At 36.2% G+C, this 21,043-nt stretch overlaps 1 protein-coding gene across 13 annotated transcripts in view; it reads left to right on the forward strand.

Moving 5' to 3' along the window:
* RYR2 (ryanodine receptor 2) overlaps positions 1-21,043 on the forward strand; it is a 302,536-nt gene that overhangs the window by 55,532 nt on the left and 225,961 nt on the right. For all 13 annotated transcript variants that reach the window (XM_039366919.1, XM_039366921.1, XM_039366922.1 and 10 more), the window contains exons 2-3: positions 12,087-12,206; positions 19,195-19,299. In XM_039366919.1, coding sequence (XP_039222853.1) covers positions 12,087-12,206; positions 19,195-19,299 — 225 coding nt within the window. The remainder of the gene's footprint in view (positions 1-12,086; positions 12,207-19,194; positions 19,300-21,043) is intronic.

Consider the following 21,043-nt stretch of genomic DNA (forward strand, 5'->3'; position numbering starts at 1 on the left):
TCTACTTAATGGCACAAATGGCCTTTAGTCTTCCAAAGATGAGAAAAGTAACAACCTTTGCAACTTGATAAAAGTGGTAGTGGTTATATGCTACCTATATTAATTTTTTTGTCCTTTTGGGACAGTAGCTTTTGCTCTAATTAGCTCTTAGCAATTTGCAAGATGTGTGGGAACACTTCGTATTAAACATTGCAGGGAAAATTCAAATGAGGTTTTGCTGCAGTCTAGCAGTATTCTTGCTTGTTTGCTACTTTTTCTAATTCTCCCTTCTCTCTCTCTCTCTCCCTCCCTCCCTCCCTCTCTCTCTCTCTGTCTCTGTGTGTGTGTGTACATGTACATTTGCTGCCCATCTTGCAATTCAGGTGATTCTGAGAGGCTTGAAGTGACTTTTCAAACACTTTTGGGGTGAAATATCTGAAAGAGATGCCAGTTGATACAATTTTGAAATTAATTTGAGATGTTTAATTTAGATTAGGAGAGGCTGCAGTGGACTGATGAAATATGGGAAGCAGCATTTGGTTCAGAAAAAGGAATCATATGAGTAACATGTAGTAAAAAATGTAGAGTTGCCCTTCATAATGTTCGAATATTTGCCCTAAATTACAGTCTGTTTTATGGACAGGTCATTCTTACCAGCTGCTTTGTTTTTGGCTATATTTGATCTATAAATAAAACTGCATATAGATAACAATGAGTGTTTCTAAGAAGACTTTTTTTTTTTAAATTTAAATGCGAAGTGTGAGGAATTCATTTTTGACATGCTTCAGAGATGTCTTGTTTGAGCAGAAAATCTGTGTAAGCCATCTCATCTAAACCCTACTGATTCTGGAGCTATTTCGATAAATTCCTAGAATTGTCAAGGAGACTTTCATGAGATATGAGAGGCTGCTAGTTTAGACTCTGTTCTAATACATCCAAGACTTTGGTGGTGCCTAAAGATGTGGGATAAAATTAATCCAAATTCATGGAGATTATTGTTGCTAATGATAATTGGAGGCACAGAACTATGCTGGACTATACTTACATAGCCCAACATTCTTTTTCCAGCAGCCAAGTAGTAGGACATTAGGATGGCAACATCTTTATACTTTTTGCTTCCCAGTACAGAAGAAAAGGGATGGGAGTGGTTATAGAGGTCACACCTCTGTTGCCAACTGAAAAGACAAGCATATCTTGCAGAGCTTTCAAATTGGTGATTTTTAGTGCTTTTATGAAAAGATATTGTATGACTATGTTGTCTTTTCCTTTTTAGTGGATTTCTATGGTGAGAAAATCACTGGAAGTAATAGTGGAAAGATATGGGAGAGGTTACTAGTGGATGATCAACTCATCTGGTCATTCTTTAACATTCAGTGAACTATCTAGTGAGACTTATTTGGAAACATTCTTAGCCTTAGCTAATATACATCTAATGAATGTTTTTTTTACCTCTCTATTCTACAAAGCCACAATTAAGACAGGAGTCTCATGTCCTTTATGACTTCTCAAGGTACAACTGTTGTCTGGGTCCTTTTGCAGAAATTATTTGCCTGAAGCAATTCTTTCTACCTCATCCCCAATTTAAAGGAATGGAGGGAAGGACCATAGGCCTCCTTCCTACTTTAAAGGAATGCAGGAGGAGATAAGACTACCGTATATAGGATTTGGCATCTATACATTTCACAACAATTGCTTTTAACAGGACCCCTCATTTTAATCCTGAGCTACAAATATTCTCCTTTATTGGGCTTTAAACAGTGTAAGCATTGATATATACAGTACATATACCTTAAGTGAAATAATGTAGAACAAAGGCAATCTAAACATTATTCCAAGGGGAGTATTTCATTGAAATAAATACAGTGAAGTTGGAGCAACTGAACTATACATTCTTCAGAAACCTCCTTTACAATTAGCAAAATACTTTAACAAAGAAAGCTGATAAAGTGCAGAATTTGGAGCACCAGTCCAGGAAAGCCATTCTGTGTTGTTTCAACAAATGTCATCAAGTGTATTTTTGTCAAAGTAAACAAAGGTTGCATGACATGTCACTGATCACTCAGTCTAAGAGATAGGGTTTGCAGATTCTGTGAAAGAGCAGTAAGCAGTTAATACAATAATTGATTCAGAGGTAATAACTAAAAAGGAACTAAGAAAGATAGACCATTTGATGTTTGCATACAATTAGCTTTGTGATCAACAGTGATCACTGCAATAATTTTTGCAATCCCAGCTTCTTTTTATTCAAGAGGAAGAGAGGTAAAACGTCTCTGTCCAATGTATAATATTGTTGCTATTCTGTCTATGGTAGAACTATCCTAGGAATATTAATATAATAATGAACATACCATCCAAACATCTGTATAAATTGAGTTGGATCCAGAATGTTGGATGGACAAGAGGAGTGGGGAAAGTCTTGCCATTTTTATAGCTTTCTTTACTGTCTCCTTCATTGCTATGGAGAGTCTTCCAGTCATTTACAGTACATTTTAGAGGAACAACTGGAAACTGAGACTTTAAGAGGAATATGCTCCCCGTTTCTGCCACTGCCAGTGGATCGTACATCTTCAAATGATTATGAGTTCTAGGACAACCCTGCAATTGTATTTTCATTGGTACATTGAAGTTCTTTAGGATAAAAAAACCCCCTATTAATATATAGTATTTTTAATTTGAGTGCCTTTTTACCAGGGTCTAAATTGTCTCCCAAATGGAAATCATGTTTTCAAAGACAGGAGGATTTGCATTCATTAGAAAATGTGAATTTATGTGCTTAAGTCTAAATAGAAATACTGTGTTTTAATAAAAAAAAAGACTGTAACCCTGTTAAGGACAATTTCAAAGCCTTTGCTGTACCATTGTTAGGTTTATCTGTTTTTATTTGATTTAAGTTGGTGTTAAACCTAATAACCATTCAATTAGAACAGCACAGCTTTTCCCAAACTTATTATGAGCTCTAGAGTTGGCAAGGTCAGAGACAAATGATGTATATCGTATTATTTGTTGTCATAATAATGCACAGATACAAATCATCTCTCCTATCCAGCTCTATAATTCAAAACTGATCATGATACATTGGCAGAAGAGGCACCAAAATTGAATCTTGCTTCTGCTATAATTGCATTTGTATTTCATAATTGGTGATTGCTTGGTTTAACAGTTATCCTAAACTTTGCAGTAAAGAATTTCATCCTTGCCTTCAAGGCTTCTGATTTGTGATATCAGTTGGGAGAAGGCAAGTATTTGTTCATGGAATATTTGATTATTTACCAGGTTTGCTGAATACCAAGCTCCAATTAATAGGTAACTTTGCTCTTCTACTTTTGTTTCTTGACAGTTGTCTAAGAATAGGCCATTACCACAGTTGGAAAGAGAGACATAATACAGGTAGTACTCATTGAACATCTACTCATTCAGTGACCATTCAAAGTTGCAGTAGTTCTAAATGAGAGGTACTTCTGATGTGTCTTTGTTGTGGCTGTTCAAGCATTCCTGCAGTCATGTGATCACAATTAGGGCACTTGGCAGCTGACTCACTATTGCAATATCAGTGTCTCATGGTTACATGATCACTATTTTCAATCTTCATTGCTAGCTTCTGACAAGCAAAGTTTATGGGAAAGTTGACAGGAGTCACAAATGGCCATAGGATACAGTCACACCCATGTGACTGTGGATTGCTGCAACTGCATGGGATTCACTTAACAACAGCAACTAGGACTACTGCAATTCCTATTGTAAACTGGCACAGTCACGTGATTTCATGTTTTACAATTGCATGGCTTAACAATGGAGTTGCCTGACCCAATTACCATCATTAAGCAAGGACTATCTGTGGTTCAGTTTTTCCTTAGGAAGCTCTGGTTCTTCACCTACTGTTTCGAATCTGGTGGCTGAAACTTGAAATCATTGAAAAGTCAAACCTTAGATCAGTGGTTCTCAACCTGTGGGTCGCGACCCCATTTGGGGTCGAACGACCATTTCTCGGGGGTCGCCAAACAACGCAGTCCACCATTTTTTCCCCCTTTTCCTTAGCTGTGCTACTCCCTTTTATTCTATTGGCTTTTGAAAGCCAATAGAATAGAATCTCTTGAATAGAGTCTAATTCTATTGGCTTTCAAAAGCCAATAGGAATTGTCCAGGCTGTCTCTGCCCTGCTGAGCCCGCCAAAAGTCTCATTCTGCAAACAGTGCTGCAAGTTGTCTGCAGCGAAGGCGAGCTGTCTGAAAGTTTCCACCCCTCCCTGCTGAGCAACTACTAAAAATGTAAGTAAAAGAGGGCCAGGGGTGGGAGGTGAGAGGCCGGCGGGCGCAGGGAGGGTTGCTGGCGCGTGTGGGGCCCGGCGGGTGCCTTACCTCCCTTGGGCTGGGCCAGCTGGTGGCCCAGCCGGTGGTCGGCCTGCTCTGTCTCTGCTGCTTGCCAGCTATGTCTCGGCCGGCGCAGGGGGCGGCACCACGCATGCGCGGCGCTCCCGGGCAGGGAAAGTCCTCGACTTACGACCGGTTGGGTAGTCCTCGACTTATGACCGGTTGGGTAGTCCTCGACTTACGACCAGTTGGGGGTCGCGGCATTAAAAAGATTGAGAACCACTGCCTTAGATAGTTTTGCAAGCTTTATACCATATAGCAGGCATTATTAAAGAAAGAGAGGGAGAATTTAGATAAGCTTTGTTTTTTACCTTGCTTCAGCAGACTACAAATATATGTCTAGCACCTAGCTAACTGCATCCTACTAGGAGAAGAATCAAAAAGCAATGTGGCAGAGTGAAATGCCTGCCTGAAGAAAAGTGTCTGGGTCTGTACTAAAGTCTTAGATTTATTTTTGTGAAGACAGATGACTCAGCATAAGACATAGATAAAAGGGGGGAGAATGCTAGAAGGCACCTGTAAAGTGACATGTACTTGCCTTAGATATACAGTATAAAAAGAGTAAACAGAGAAAGGGGGAAGCTTGCTGTATTTCAGATGCTGCAAGATATACTGCCTGAGAGAATGTCATCTGGTTAATATCGAATGAAGTAGAGGAACATGCCCAGAGATTACAGTTTTGGGACTAGGAGAAAAAACGGGAAGAAAATCTTGGAGAGGCTTCTGAAAATGTGGAAAAATCAGGAGGACAGACTTGTTGTGGAGATTCAGATATTGGACAGTGGAATTTGTGTGTTAAAAGCTTTGTTAGACAGCAAGAAAGTCAGGAGAAAACTCAGACATTCCAGTATCAGTAATTGAGATAAGGAGGAAAGAAGAAGCCATAATAAAGTACTGTATAAGTGAAAAATGAGGCAAAGAGACTTGAGAAGGATGAAAATTAAATAGGTTAAAATACGATCTCTTATATTTCACATTCTCGTATGAATATACTGATTTTTAAATAATATTCTTACTAGTATATTGTATCACAGTACATTATTAACACAAATATTTTACTGTCTAAAATCCCTCATTTGTTTAGCTGTGTGTGATTGTATTAGCTTCTATCTTGATGCTCCAACGTTCTCCACATATTATGCCTGAGAAGAGGAATGGAATGGAATGGAATGGAATGGAATAGAATAGAATAGAATAGAATAGAATAGAATAGAATATTCTTTATTAGTCAAGTGTGATTGGACACACAAGGAATTTGACCTCAGAATAGTAATCCCTTAAACAAAGGGCAGGCAAAGTGACAAGAAGGGAATTTAGAGTAAGTCCTTTACTTTCTATCTGTATCCTATTATTCCCTTATAGTCAATAGCTCATGAGGTGCTTACAAATCAATGGCAATGGGTTTATACCTCCAACAGAGAACAGCACAAAACTTTTTGGGTTTTCCTGTAAAACCTTGGGCATCACCAAGCATTTGTGTATCTCAATATTTTAATTTGTTTTATATAAGCTACTCCCCAAGAGCAGAATTGCTCATCAGTTCCTTCTTCCCAAAATTCCAGAATTTTGAGACCATATCTTAAGTGATATGATTGTCATGGGTAGGATTGCTAATTATTACAATGGTTGCATAGTAGGTATGCTCAATTAATGGACTCCCACCCAAAAGTGAGATGGGGCTTGGAACATATGCAGGCATATTGATAGTAATCAATACCAATAGATTATTATAGACTTGAATAATCTGTACTGCTACTCAAATTGAGGATATGAATAATATGTATATTTCAAGCATGGGGAATCTTAATAGCAGTCTTTCTAAAATCCCTAAGTTGGGGTATTCGACAAAGAACCAGAATCATTATTCCTCCATCTTATATGAACAGAAATGGTCTCCAATCATCTATTGTATCTTATTTCCAAATTGTAAATATTCGATTAAAAGTGACAGTGCTTTATAAAAATTGTATTACCTGTGATTTAGGGATTTCTGTATAGAATATATGCAAATAAATCAAAACAAAAAGAATAATGCAATATAGCTTATTGGGGTTGCTGAACATTCTTAATTCATCTGTATTGTGCTCTTTTATTTTGGAAAAGAAATTCCCCTGCACAAAGTAATAATAAAAGAAAGAGATCTAGATTCCTATGCAGATGGATTTTAATTAGACTTTCCCTCACGTCTCTTGCATCACATGTGTTTGCTCCAGAAAGAGATATAAAGGGTAGAGCAACCTAATGGGAATTGGTTTCATTTGGTGGATCATTTTTTGTGCATGTTGAAAGGACACAATGAGATGCAACTAGCAGTGTAGGAATCTCTTCATTAATGCACATATTTTCCAAAGCAAAACAAAAGTCAAAAATAACAAAAAAGCTTCTTTCAACATGTAAAAAACAAGAAAAGGGGGAAAGAAACGATTGGTCCATTAGTGGGTGAAAGTGGCAAGAAGGTGACAAGCAACAGGGAGAAAGCAGAACTATTTAACTCGTTTTTCGCATCTGTCTTTACACAAAGGGAAAAAACAGACTAACCTATCAAAAATAGTGCCCTAAAAAACAAAATAGAAATACAAGTTAAGATAGGCAAGAAAACGGTAAGTGAGCACCTATCTACCCTAGACGAGTTCAGATCACCAGGACCAGATGGATTACACCCCAAGGTTCTTAAGGAACTGGCAGATGTGATCTCAGAACCACTGAACTATATTTTTCAAAGATTCTGGAGCACTGGGGAACTACCAGAGAACTGGAAGAGAACTGATGTAGTTCCCATCTTCAAAAAAGGAAAAAAAAAAGGACCCAGGAAATTACAGACCTATCAGTTGACTTCAATACCTGGGAAGATTCTGGGAAAGATAATCAAACAATGAATCAGTGAACACCTAGAGGCAAACAAAGTCATTACTAAAAGCCAACACGGGTTTGTCAAAAACAGATCATGCCAGACAAATCTTATTTCATTCTTTGACCAAGTGACAAAATTAATGGACCAGAGGAATGCTGTGGATATAATTTACTTGGACTTCAGTAAGGCATTTGACAAAGTATACCACAACCTACTACTTGATAAGATAGAAAAATGTGGGTTAGACAGCATCACCACCAGATAGATCCGTAGCTGGCTGACCGGCCGTACTCAGCATGTGGTCCTCAATGGAACCGCATCTACATGGAGGGAAGTGTGTAGTGGGGTGCCCCAGGGCTTCTTCATCAATGATCTTGGCAAGGGGATAGATGGGGAACTCATCAAATTTGCAGACAACACCAAGCTGGCAGGCATAGCCAACACTCCAGAAGATAGGCTTAGGATACAGGAGGATCTGGACAGACTTGAACACTGGACGCTATCTAACAAAATGAAATTCATTGGTGAAAAAAGTAAGATTCTACATTTAGGCAAGAAAAACCAAATGTACAGGTATAGTATAGGGGGTACCTTGCTCAATAGTAGTAACTGTGAGAGGGATCTCAGAGTCCTAGTGGATAATCATTTAAATATGAGCCAACGTGTGCTGCAGCTGCCAAAAAAGCCAACACAGTGCTAGGCTGCATTAACAGAGGGATAGAATCAAGATCACGTGAAGTATTAATACCACTTTCCAATGCCTTGGTAAGGCCACACTTGGAATACTGCATCCAGTTTTGGTCACCACGATGTAAAAAAGATGCTGAGACTCTAGAAAGAGTACAGAGAAGAGCAACAAAGATGAATAGGGGACTGTAAGCTAAAGCATATAAGGAACGGTTGCTGGAATTGGGTATGTCTAGTTTAACAAAGAGAAGGACGAGGGGGGACATGATAGCAATGTTCCAATATCTCAGGGACTGCCACAAAGAAGAGGGAGTCAAGCTATTCTCCAAAGTGCCTGAAGACAGGACAAGAAGCAACGGATGGAAACTAATGAAAGAGAGAAGCAACCTAGAAGTACGGAGAAACTTCCTGACAGTTAGAACAATTAACTAGTGGAACAACCTGCCTCCAGAAGCGTTGAATGTGCCAACACTGGAAGTTTTTAAGAAGAAACTGGACAGCCATTTGTCCGAAATGGTATAGGGTTTCCTGCCTGAGCAGGGGGTTGGACTAGATGACCTGCAAGGTCCCTTCCAACTTTATCATCATCATTATTATTATTACTTTATTGTGGTTTGCCAGATAACAGCAGCCGGTATCCAGTTTGTTCTTTTTGTAAAATGGCATAGCAAAAAAATTATGAAAAAATGTTTTAAGTCTGGCATTGAAGTAAAATGCATAATTTATGAGTTACCAGAGAACATTATGATTTGTAATAGAATTTTTCATTTGATTATGTTAGTATGCCGTTAACGTATTAGTTGCCAAGCAAAGTACAAAATTTATTTGCTGCCTCCTTCCATATCCTGGTAGCTATTTTTTATACATTGAATTGTTTTAACATTTAAAAATGCATGCATCTTCTATTTTTTTCATAGTTGTAAAATATGCTGTTTCATTGCCTTTGATCTGCAGAGTATTAAAAGGTGAACTGTTACATTTCATTCTAGAAAACTGAATCTAAAATTAATTTTGCCCAAAATGAATTTTCACTTGAATCCTACTCTTTATTCTTTCTAGATCTGTTTTGATATGGAGACAGATTTGTGTATTCCCAGGTCTCTCCTGGCTCTGAGAAAACCCCATGAGACAGTTTGCTATTCCTCTATTTTTACTATTGCTTTATTTTAATGTGTATCTTCATAAGGAACACTTAATTCAAATGGTATCTTTAGCTGTGCTGTACGGGTTTCAAATAAATTAAAATGTCAACATGAGGCCTTTTAATGAGGGATTTGTTCATAATGATGGGAAAAATTCACAATCGCATGCACCCAGCCACAGCATTTCTGAGTCCTTGAGTTAGCTAGCAAAGCTGAAAACAATTAAAATATTCATTATTATAGTTGAATTCATAATATTTCATTGCAGGACACCTAGGTTAAAGCTGAGGATATCTGTAGAGAAAGGGTAGGAAAAAAAAAATCAAGATTGTGGGCATAATAAGACTGAAGCCTTGATTCTTTTTCCTCAGATTTTAAAAAGCACATGCCTTCAATCACATGGTTGCGACTGCATCTCAATTTGCATTCCAGATTGGAATACTCTACCTCAGGCATGTCAAACTCGCGACATCATGTGACATCATGCGACGTCTCGGAGTTTTTTCGCCATTGCCGGCAATGGGGTGGCCGCGGCTCTGGTATGATGAAACCGGCCCATGGCTGGCAGTTTGACACCCCTGCGCTACCTAAAGCTTAGAACAGCTGAATAACTTTGGTGTTATCACAGCAATGATAATGTTCTTAAACAGCAATTTGTTATTAAATATTAAGGTAGAAATATTTTTACCTGTAATTAAAAGATACAAATCTTAGAAATTTTGCAACTAAATGCTAGTTGGTATTCCATTTGTGAAGATATGATGTCTATGTGCTTTTGATCACGGAAAGGTAACCAAGAGTAAATGTCAATATTATCGGGGATTAGTCTTTGAGAAGGTACTTGGTAGAAGTCTGTTTGGAAGGAATCCAAGAAATGACAGTAAGCAAAATTTGTGAAGTGTACTGTAGTTTTATGTTGGGAAAAGGTAAACAGTTAGTGCTCTAAAGTAGATTAGTATGAGACCCAGAGATGCTTTTTCACGAGGCAACTGGACTCTCTTGTTTTTCCTTTGAAGATGTTTTGCTTCTTATCCAAAAAGCTTCTTCAGAGCTGAAGAAGCTTCTTGGATGAGAAGCGAAATATCTTTAAAGAAAAACAAGAAAGTCCAGTTGCCTCGTGAAAAAGCATCTTTGGGACAACTATGACCTGAATGACTGAGAATCTCCATAGACAATTAGTATGAGAGTGTGAGAAAGTTTATTACTTATTTACTGATTTAGAAAAAAGTGTATGATCTTCAGTTATGGGCATTTTATGTGAATATGGAATTTCAGGTTGGTTGCTGAGTGAAATAAAAAAAATATAGTCTGTAAGTGCAAGTAGCAATATACGGATTGTCAGTAACTAGTTTGATAATAACAATAACAATAATAGAGTTGGAAGGGACCTTGGAAGTCTTCTAGACCAACCCTACACCATTTCAGACATATAGTTGTCCAGTCTCTTTTTAAAAACTTCAGTATTGGAGCATTCACAGCTTCTGGAGGCAGGTTGTTCCCCTGATTAATTGTTTTAACTGTCAAGAAATTTCTCCTTAGTTCTAGGTTGCTTCTCTCTTTGATTAATTTCCATCCATTGATTCTTGTCCTGCCTTCAGGTGCTTTGGAGAATAGCTTGACCCCCTCTTCTTTGTGGGAGCCCCTGAGATATTGGAACACTGCTATCATGTTACCCCTCATCCTTCTCTTCATTAAACTAGATGTACACAATTCCAGCAACCGTTCCTTATATGTTTTAGCCTCTAGTCCCCTAATCATCTTTGTTGTTCTTCTCTGCACTTTTTCTAGAGTCTCAATATCTTTTTTACATCATGGTGACCAAAACTAGATGCAATATTCCAATTGAGGCAGGAAGAAGACAAGAATTTCTTTATGTTACTTTTGTGGTTTTTATAGACAAATGAATCAAATTGCTTGCTCTGAGGTTAGACATGTTGGATAGGAATATGAATATATATGTACTTTGGATGCCGATTATATTGTTTTGTTAGCTGAGAAACCAAATGATTTGCACTGAATAGATTGCATGATGCAGTCAGGAATCATGGTCTGAAACTTTATCAAAGAACGAGGTAGTTTTGCTTGACAGGGAAAATAAACTAAACTGTTGCAAGAAATGCATAAATAAATGGTGAAGAACTAGAGCAAGTAGATCAGTTTAATCACCCTGGTTGCATGTTTACTAAAACTGGGAATATAGATAGAGAAATGTTAAGACATTCAAATGCTGGTACAAAGGGAGTAGGTAGGATATTGTCCTTATGAAGGAAGAATGTTAAAAAGAGTGAAAATGGCTACGTGGGAATACATGTGTGCAACTTTGTAATATGGAAATGAGAGTTGGATATGTCAAAACAAATTGAATAGAGTGGGATTGGAGTGTTTATAGGTGTTTTCCGAATTATAAGATATCGCTTAACAACCATTTAAAGTTACAATGGAAAAAAGTTATTTGCAACCTGTCCTTGAAGTTACAACTGTGTATCAACACCCATGATCTTGTGATCACATTTCTGGTGCTTGTCACTCCTTTAGTGCTAGGCATGCCTTTAGTACTAAGCAATGAGATGGGCGTATATAAATTTAATAAATAAATAAATCAGAATGTGTTTGTGGTTTTGGTGCCCTTTAGTCATTGTTGACTAATGAAAATCATGGATCATCTTTGGACAGCCATATTTAACATAGCAATCACCTTAATCGCTGCATCTAATATTAGGATTATATTTGAGATTAAAATGTTATCTTAAAGTAGTAAACCTTTCATTACGTGTTATTTTGAAATCACTTAGAAAGATAGGTTTTTAAAATGTTATACTGTAAATAAATAAATCAAAATATTTCCATATTTTTTTTTTACTTAATTTACTTAAATAGTCTGTGACTGTTTTGCTGTGCTTATTTCTTCTCATTCAGTGATGGCTTATGCCAGTGAAATAAATAAATAACTGTCCTAGAATTAATTTTGACTTCAGCTATATTTGGAAATACATCCCAAAGATCTGCAGTCTAAAAGACTTAATCTTGTTGTCATTCTCTCTCTTTTTTTGTTTTTGATAGGATGATGAAGTGGTTCTGCAGTGTACTGCTACTGTTCACAAGGAACAACAGAAATTGTGTCTTGCTGCAGAAGGATTTGGCAACAGGCTCTGCTTCTTGGAATCAACTTCTAATTCCAAGGTACATCAAGCTGTCTTGTTCTAATGCTGTTTTAGATATTACTGTACTGCTTCTGCTTCACGAACCATATCAAATGCCGAGAGAATAGTGGGTTGCAAGGGAGAGCAAGCTGTAACATTACATACGAACAACAATATGAGGTTTACTGCTCTTGCGGCAGTTTTGGTTGCCTTGCATAACATGCAGTGCTTTTTTTGTAAAAAAAAAAAAAAGGTGCCGGAACTCAACACACATCATACAACCTGCCTTGCCTACTCTACAAGGTTCTACCCCAAAAGGTGCTGGAACTCCGTTCTGGGCGTTCTATGACAAAAAAAAAGCCCTGGTAACATGTATTCATATATAGATGTATATTTAGGATCCCTGTGAGATTACTGTGTTTAACTGTGACCTAAAACAGTTTCTGCAATTTTAAAATAGTAAGAGGTACTCTGAGACTACGTTCTTTTTTATATGATATTTATTGAAACTTTAAAAAATAAGATTAAAAAGTAATACAAACTAATATAGAGTAAAGAAGGAAAGAGAAAAAGAAAGAAAGCCAAGAGAAAGCAAAGAAGAAAAGGAAAGCTTCTGATATTCTTCACAGCAACTATAAGCAATTATATTTTAACCTCTCTCTCTAAAGTTACATCTCAGGTTACATTCTTAAATGCATCCGGAAAGGCATCTCAGGTTTTGCTAAAAAACAAGCAATTGAAATTAATGAAAGGTTAAATTTACTAGAAATCTGTACAGCGCTTTGTGGGAAGAATGGGATTTATAGAATATTAGAGCCATGAATGACAGCGTGGCTGCAGTACCAAGAATGTCATCATGGACAGAAATAGCTGTAACAAATATGTTGATAACCTGGCATCTTGATGGTTTTATTGTGTTCATTTTAGGATAGCTATTATTGTGGTCTGGAAGCTACAGCTAAAGCAAAATGCAGGAGTAAAGTTAAGTTTTTAAATATGATATATAAATATAAAGTTGTAAGGACTGATCATAGTTACTTTTTCAGTGCTGTCATATCTTTAGAAAATCACTAAACAAGGCAGTCATTATACATGATCTACCTGTATTGTACAAAGTTAGATTCTGGTGTATTTTAATTCTCTATATTACTTGAAGAAACATATGCATGGCAAGGGTTATATAATTATTTTGATTTATTTAAAAAAAAACTTGAGTTTTTTTCTAGCTATGTTTTTGAAATAGTTTTAGCTACAAATGTTTCCTTTTGGTGAAGTTAGATATATTGATGAGAGAGTTGAATATATTTTTAAAATTCTGAATATATGGTCTCCAGAAGAGATGGTGAGTTCAGGCAAATTTTTCTCCAGTGTTTTTCGTTATTATAATTTTAACTAAATATATTACTTCCCATATGGCACAGACTAATGTTTTATTTTCAGCGGCTTATCATTTTCCAAATATTATTCATTATCATAAAAATTAATTGGAATGTTAAATATTCATTATAATAGCACTGATCTTGATGGATTCATCTATCCGGTTCCCTTGTAACTGAACAATCCTAAAAGTAATAAATGATGTAATATCATCATTTATTTTGTTGATTCTGTAAGATCTTATGGAAATAATTTTTAATAGTCTTCATATGCATGTGCAAACCGGGAACTATTCTGTATTTTGCCATGTTCTTTCTGTCAGTACTGTGGCTTCCTGACCTGTAAATTTCTCATGAGGCCATTGAGTTGTTCTGGGATTCCCATTTTTCTGAGCACTTTGATGTGATTGACATAATCAATGAAGCACATATTGACTTCTTTGGGCTTTGTTTGGCTTTTTCAATTAGCGTATTCAGGAATAATGTTTTGTAGCCTTTCTAAACCACTTTGAATGAACATATGGCATTTCTTTTTCCATGTAGGTTGCTAATACTGCTCTCTGAAGTTTTTTAAGTTCCCCTCTCAGATTTTTGTCTTTCTAGGCTTTGGCTTCTCCTCTCTTGTGAATGTTCATGGTTTGTTCTGACACCCAATTTTCTTTCCTCTGTTTCTTCACTTTCGGCAATTTATTTTCGCATTCATCCTTAATAATCCCTTTAAGTCTGTTCCATAATTATTTTGGTTCTCTATCCATGAGTTTCAGGACTTCAAACAAAAGTGGTAGTTGTTTAAGATCGTATCATAGAAACTGGCTTTCTGCTTCTTTAGCTTAACTTGGAACTTGTACATGAGCAGTTCACGATCCCCATCTGACCATGTTTTCGACTCCACAATTTTTGGCCTGGAAGAAATTTTATGTATTAATATACTGTAGCTTGCCAATTATTATAGCAAAATTACAATATGTTACAGTATAAATGACATTGGATCAAATTGATCTGGTAAGTTTAGTCACTAAGATTATTCTGTTAGAAGAAATGTTACTCCTCCAGGATAGAATCAAAGATGAGAAGATAATAGCAGAGAACAAAGCATCAACTGTCACATGAAATTTGTAACTTGGATGTCTAAAAAGGAAAAAGTGATAGAACTGATCTAAATATATATTTTACCTACATTTGGATTAGAATTAATCTAGATAGAGATTTTTAAATCAATATATTTTTTAAAAAAATAGCACATGGATTCTCCTAGCTAAGTCCCCTCCCCTTTTGAATTCCTCCATGTAGGAAAAAACCCTCATCAGTTCATACTTTCTTATGAGTAGGAAAATGACACAGAATGGTTTTTCTTGTATTAGTTATGCTCTTTGGTTACATTGTTTGAATGTGCCCTCAAGTGGTGAGAAATGGTATCTACCATATCTGAGGAAACAAATGCCTCATAATAAAGTTACATTTGGAAATTGATTATATCTTTGCTATTTTATTTATTAAATTTATTTGCCCAAGGTGACTCTGGGTGGCTTTCAATGTTAAAAGTAGTAAACCATACAAAAACATATATTTAGTAACAATAAAAATACAACATTTGATTATAAAATGGGAGGGGAGGGAGCAGGATACATAGGGGATGGGAGGTGGGATCTACTATTGGCCTATCAATCATCTCCAGTGTGATACATCCCCTTTGGAGCCCTGGGCCAACTGGCACAGCCAGGTCTTCAGGCCCTTATGGGAAAATTAAGAGGGTGAGGGCAGATCCCATTCCAGGGGCAAGATATTGCAAATGACTGGAGCCACAGCAGAGATCTGGATTCTGCCAGCCAGAATTCTTTGACCAATGGGATCCGCAGCATGCCTCCTCTGTTTTCATGGGTGGGGGTCCCTGACCCATTGGGTGAGATGGTTCCTCAAGTCCTGAACCCATGCTATGCAGGGCTTTATAGGTAATAATCAACACCTTGAATTACACCTGAAAGTAAACTGACAGCCTGTACAACTTGCGGAATAGTGGTATGACATGGGCCACTCTAGGGACTCCAACAGCTGCCAGCACTGTCTGTGGAAACATTCATGTTTAACTTATGTTGATAAACAATAAAATAATAAAAGCCAGAAAAATAAGATTGCATTAATTAACTATTAAAGATTTTTTTATGAACAGTCATGTTTACACCCAAAATATAATGTGCAAATGAAGCCTATTTCTGATGGTATGAACCAGCTTTTCCCATATTTTCCATGTGCAAGTACCCTTGTGTTGTGCGTATGCTGTATAAGCAGATGCATAATGTAAGCCGCTTTTAGAATATCATTCATTCAAAATATTTTATTGTACCCTTCAGCCGAGAAGGCTCACAAATAGGTTTACATAAAAGCAAACTCACTCAGCAATAAAGCATATACAGTGAAAAGCATCATTATCATTGGTATATAACTCTCTTTAGAAATCCTGCATATAGCATATAAAAGAATTCCTTAATACATTAAAAAGAAATGTGTACTAAGTAATAAAATAATTCTATGTGAAAAATGAAATGATGTAATTTTAGAATTGTCCTTTCTTTTGCATTAGGTCATAAATAAAACTTTAGTCTGCATTATGCATATGTAATTACAACATCAGTAAACTACTTCAGTTTACTCATTTGCTTTTAATTGTTCCCTTGGATTGTTTATCGTCTGGCTGATTGAGGCTTTTTCTGTACTTAGCGCAATGATCTCTTACAAGTGTTAAGTGTTTGGCATCACAAACAAAATCACACCAGCTTTTAAAACCAATGTGCATATAGTTAAACCATTTAACTCCTAGATACTTTAACTCCATAGAAGAAAGAATTTAATTAAATTTGTTAAAAGAGTGAGGATTAGACTGAGTATATATCTTATTTTAAAATAATTCTGGCATTGAAATAAAATGTGGGGCAATATCTTGTTGGACTCATATTATTTCATTAATTTTACCTTCCATTTCTGTTTTCTTGTTTCCATTGCTCAGGGTATACATATAACTGTTCAAATTGGACATGTAGGTTAGGAGAAGTTCAACCATGGACCCAGCCTGACTGCAGTGCTCTGAAGTACAGGAAGGACAAAGTGATGGGGGAATGAATAATGAACACTGACCTATAATTTTCCTTTCAAGATGAATAGAGCTTAAGTGACTTGAAAATCCTGGTAGCAGTTGTACTGTCACTGGGATTGAGAGAATATAGAGCTAAGGGACAGAGATGGACAAAATTCATCCTTCGTAATTTTACAGACCAGGAAGATCCCATCTGCTATTACACAAAATGGTTCTTACAGTGTGTGTGAGTGGAGGGCAACCCCTGGTCTTCCCTCTAGAACATCAGTACCCCCCCCCCACTAGGAGTCTCGCCTAAGTCAAATGAACAAAAAATGTATGATGAACAAGTGATGCTAAGGTTTAAAGCATGGGTCATTCAACAGACAATGATAGTAATTTTAAATATAATGCTGATGAAAATGGGGCCGAGAGAAACTATATTATATTTCTGTCATTTCTGGGCAAAAATGAATTTAGATTCTAATTATGATTTGAAGTTAATAGCTAGATTTCTTAATTTTTCCCTCTCTTCTGTACATGCTACAGCAATAGACAAGTTGCCAGAGCTTGTTTTGACCCTGACTTAAATAAGGAAAGAAAGGATCCTATCACTAAAATTTTGAAGTCAGTCCCTTTAGGAAAATATTTCAAAAGCAAAAGATTTCTTTTTTTTTTAATTTTATTGGCAATTTTAGTTAAGTGTGGGATTGTTTATTTAACATGTTTTGCAATTTTTATGAAAAGCGATCATTGGATTTAGATTAGGATTTTTGGGTACATTTTGTACTTTTGTTATTTAAAGATTTGCATTTACTTTAAGATCCCATTTCTTTGATATTCTGAAAAGTTTTTAATTGTTTAGTATTAATTGTTTGTTATATACCTCATTAAAAGCTACAGTAATTTTCCCCTGTTACGATTAAAACATACAAACATATAAATATATATACATAATTGTACTGTGTATAATTCTGAATATTTGTTGGATATTTAAAGTAAAATAAAGGCTCCCTTGAGTCCAGCTGGCCTCCTGGGGACTACATGAATATTTCCATTAAGTCTTCATGGCAACCGTATGGAAGATGCTTGCTACCACCAGCTTAGAAAAGTTATTTCTCTCTCCGAACTGCTTAGCCTCCAGCTCCTGGCATAGCTGGCAAGGTTCATCCACCTTTGAGAAGATTTTACATTTACTTACAGTACTAGTACTGATCATCTGATATCCAGATAAAGAGATAAAGTGGGGCAAAATTAATAAAGAGTCATTAGATACGAGATGGGTGGCAAATAAATTTAATAAATAAATAAATATAATTTCTCATGTCAGGCTATTCCCAGTGAAACATTCACATGAGGAACTCCTTGGTGAATTGTGCATATTTAAAGCCTTACAAATCTATAGTGGTGGCGAACCTATGGCATGGGTGCCAGAGGTGGCACTCAGAGCCCTCTCTGTGGGCACGTGCGCCGTCGCCCCAGTCCTAGGCCTTCAGCTGGGTTTTATAAAACCTTTTCTCTTTAGACCTCCGCCGCCATGTACAAAAAAAAAAGGTTCAATCAATCAGTCAATTTCAACTTCTCACGGGAAAAAAAGATCTTGCAAAGTTGGAATTGATTGATTGAACTTTTTAGTCCCACCCAGTCTGCCATTACCACCACAGCCACACCCACCCAATGGGCCACACCCACCCGGCATCTGACGATGCATAAGTGGGTTTTGGGTTGCAGTTTGGGCACTCGGTCTCTAAAAGGTTCGGCATCACTGCTATAGTGTATACCCTTGTGAAGATTTTAATGTAAGGAATTAAATCTTGGAGTACAGGCTGTATGTAAAGTAATGAAATAGTTGAAGTTTGGATTTCAGCATCTTTCTCAAAGAGGATAAGAGTTTTTTCCATGGTTATTAATCTGAATTTTCCACTTTAAATTGATTAGAAAGCTTGTCATGTTTCCTTGTCTGTCTTTACATTTTTAACTGAGTTTTTTAATTTAATCAGTGATAATAGTCAGCCTAAACACATAAACTGTAGAGAATTATAAGAATTTAGAGACATTCTTATAATGTCTGTACCATACAGCTGAAATCTTATACACATCTAGGAATAAGTCCTATTAATATCAAAAGGTGTTCAGATTTTGGGGGCTTGTTATTCGAAGGAGATATTGTAATCTCTTTTACTTAGTAATAATTGATGATATAAGAAGTCATAAAGCATCAGTTTATCAAAATAAAATCCCATTAGCCATTCCTTTTCTAGGACACTCTGTACTATACATTAGTCTTTTTCTTGGGATGATGGATATATTTCTGTTTTTTAAAAGGAAGCTTATGAGGCTGATCTAGAGCTCAGAGGCATTCTTAGATTATTCTGAACATTGGTGCTCTGCAGTTTATTAGCTTCATATATTTTATACATGGATTTAGTTAATGAATACAGGCAGACAGAGTAAAAGGGCGGGGGGACTGCAAGATAGTTATTTCCATGTATACTGAAGATTACAGATACAGAAGACTGTGATAAAGTATCAGGAGAATGCCTTGCTCAATGCTCTTTTCATAATTTCTTTTTTTTCCCAATTAGAATGTTCCTCCGGATCTCTCCATCTGCACTTTTGTTCTAGAGCAATCATTGTCAGTCAGAGCTCTCCAAGAAATGCTGGCTAACACAGAGGAGAAAGCAGAAGGGGTAAGTTGTGATATGTTACAAGTGGTACAGTATTTGGAATTAAGGTTAAATAATAATCTTTTGAACATCTATTTTATAGGGCAGTTTTTGCAGTATTATTATATATTTTATTAATTACCAATAACAATAATTGCCTTTATACTGTAATTGGATGTTTTAATAATTCTTAGGATCTTGGTTAAGACTTAAATTATTAAATTTCCAACAAAGCTGTATTGGAATAAAGATATTGCAAAATTCCATTAAAGCTTTTGTGGTCAAATCAATTCAGAAAGGAAAGAAAAAGAAAAAGATTCTGGTGCTTGAAAAAAGGACAGAATAAAAATTAAGCCTTTTCCCAGGTAATAAAATACTGGAATTTTGAATATTTATTCCGTTCCCGGTTACTCCTTAGTTTTACTTTTTGGTATTATTATTTATTTAGATTGCAAATTGTGGCACATAGTTTTTTAAAACCATTTGTAATTTTACCACCAAAAGACTATCGTGCTAGGACACAGTAATGTCTTGGGCCAGTTCTGTTTACATAATTTGTATCTCCTTTTCCCTGTGCATGGCAATTTTACCAAAGGTAGATTGCCCCAGCTGCTTGAAAATCATGTGGTCCTTAAAGCCTTAAACTCTGTTGTTTCATAGCATCTTTCATGAAGAACTGCATGATGGCAACCAGCAGTCTCTCATCTTTTTTTTCTTTTAAGCTAAATCATTTTTGTTTAATGCATTTTAGGTGAGACTATAATTGTAACGATTGGTGTGATAGGCTTGCATAAACTTGTCTGACATAATTATAGAAATGCATTTTGGTATCATCCATTGTTTGCTTTGAAATATTGATTCCTCTGAGATTGGATCCAGGATCAGGCATATATTTTCATAGATTTTACTTAAATTGGTAGCTCTAGCTCATAGACATGAAATTAATGAACTCCTAAAATACATTAAACTTAAATTTATTCGAAAGGCATCAGTTTTGAATTATCCCTTTTGTAATAGTGTTTCTAACTTTGTTGTGAAACCTAGTGTTGAAAGCTACATTAAGAAAGTTAAATAATTAAATTGGCCTCTTATAGGGAAAAAGACCCTTCCCAACATTATTGACTTGGATACAGATCCTATATCAACAAGCACAGTGCTAGGGATTTTTTTTTTTTTTTTTAAAGAGCAGGAATAATGACATCATCTGCATTGTCTTCAGGCATCCCTCTGCATTTTGCTGCAATCTTCTCTTTAGCTAGGGCAGAGCACATGGATTTTTCTAGCAGCAGTATTTTTCTGGGAGCTATCTATTGTAATGCAAAACATTTTGAGGTGGCTTGGTTTTGAAAGAGCCCAAGTTGATTAAAAAACTGTTCTGAGTAAAAATAATTGGTAGAAATGAATGCAGAGTTTTCCTTAATATCAGTGTATATATAACCTTCTGCAAGCTAGTCTGCCTGCTTTTCTCATCTCTTTGGTTGGCTGTCTGTATTGTCTTTTCTGCCTTATGAAGGAGTTCTGAATGGGTTTTTTTGGCCACGTGCTGTCAGCTAATAGAGGGGAAGGGATAAAAGGTGTTGGAAAATTACCATGTGTAATTGCCACTTTAGTTTGTACCCTAATCAATCCCATTTTCCCTTTTTTTACAAGCTAACCGAAAAACAAAACAAAAGACAGGCAAAAGTAGGGAATAAGAAAGTTAGGTATAACAGATAAAATTTTATATTATATTATGTGTGTGTGTGTGTGTGTGTGTGTGTGTGTGCAT

Source organism: Crotalus tigris, unplaced genomic scaffold (assembly GCF_016545835.1).
Source record: "Crotalus tigris isolate CLP2741 ecotype Arizona unplaced genomic scaffold, ASM1654583v1 scf7180000020463.618913, whole genome shotgun sequence".
Classification (NCBI taxonomy): Eukaryota; Metazoa; Chordata; class Lepidosauria; order Squamata; family Viperidae; genus Crotalus; species Crotalus tigris.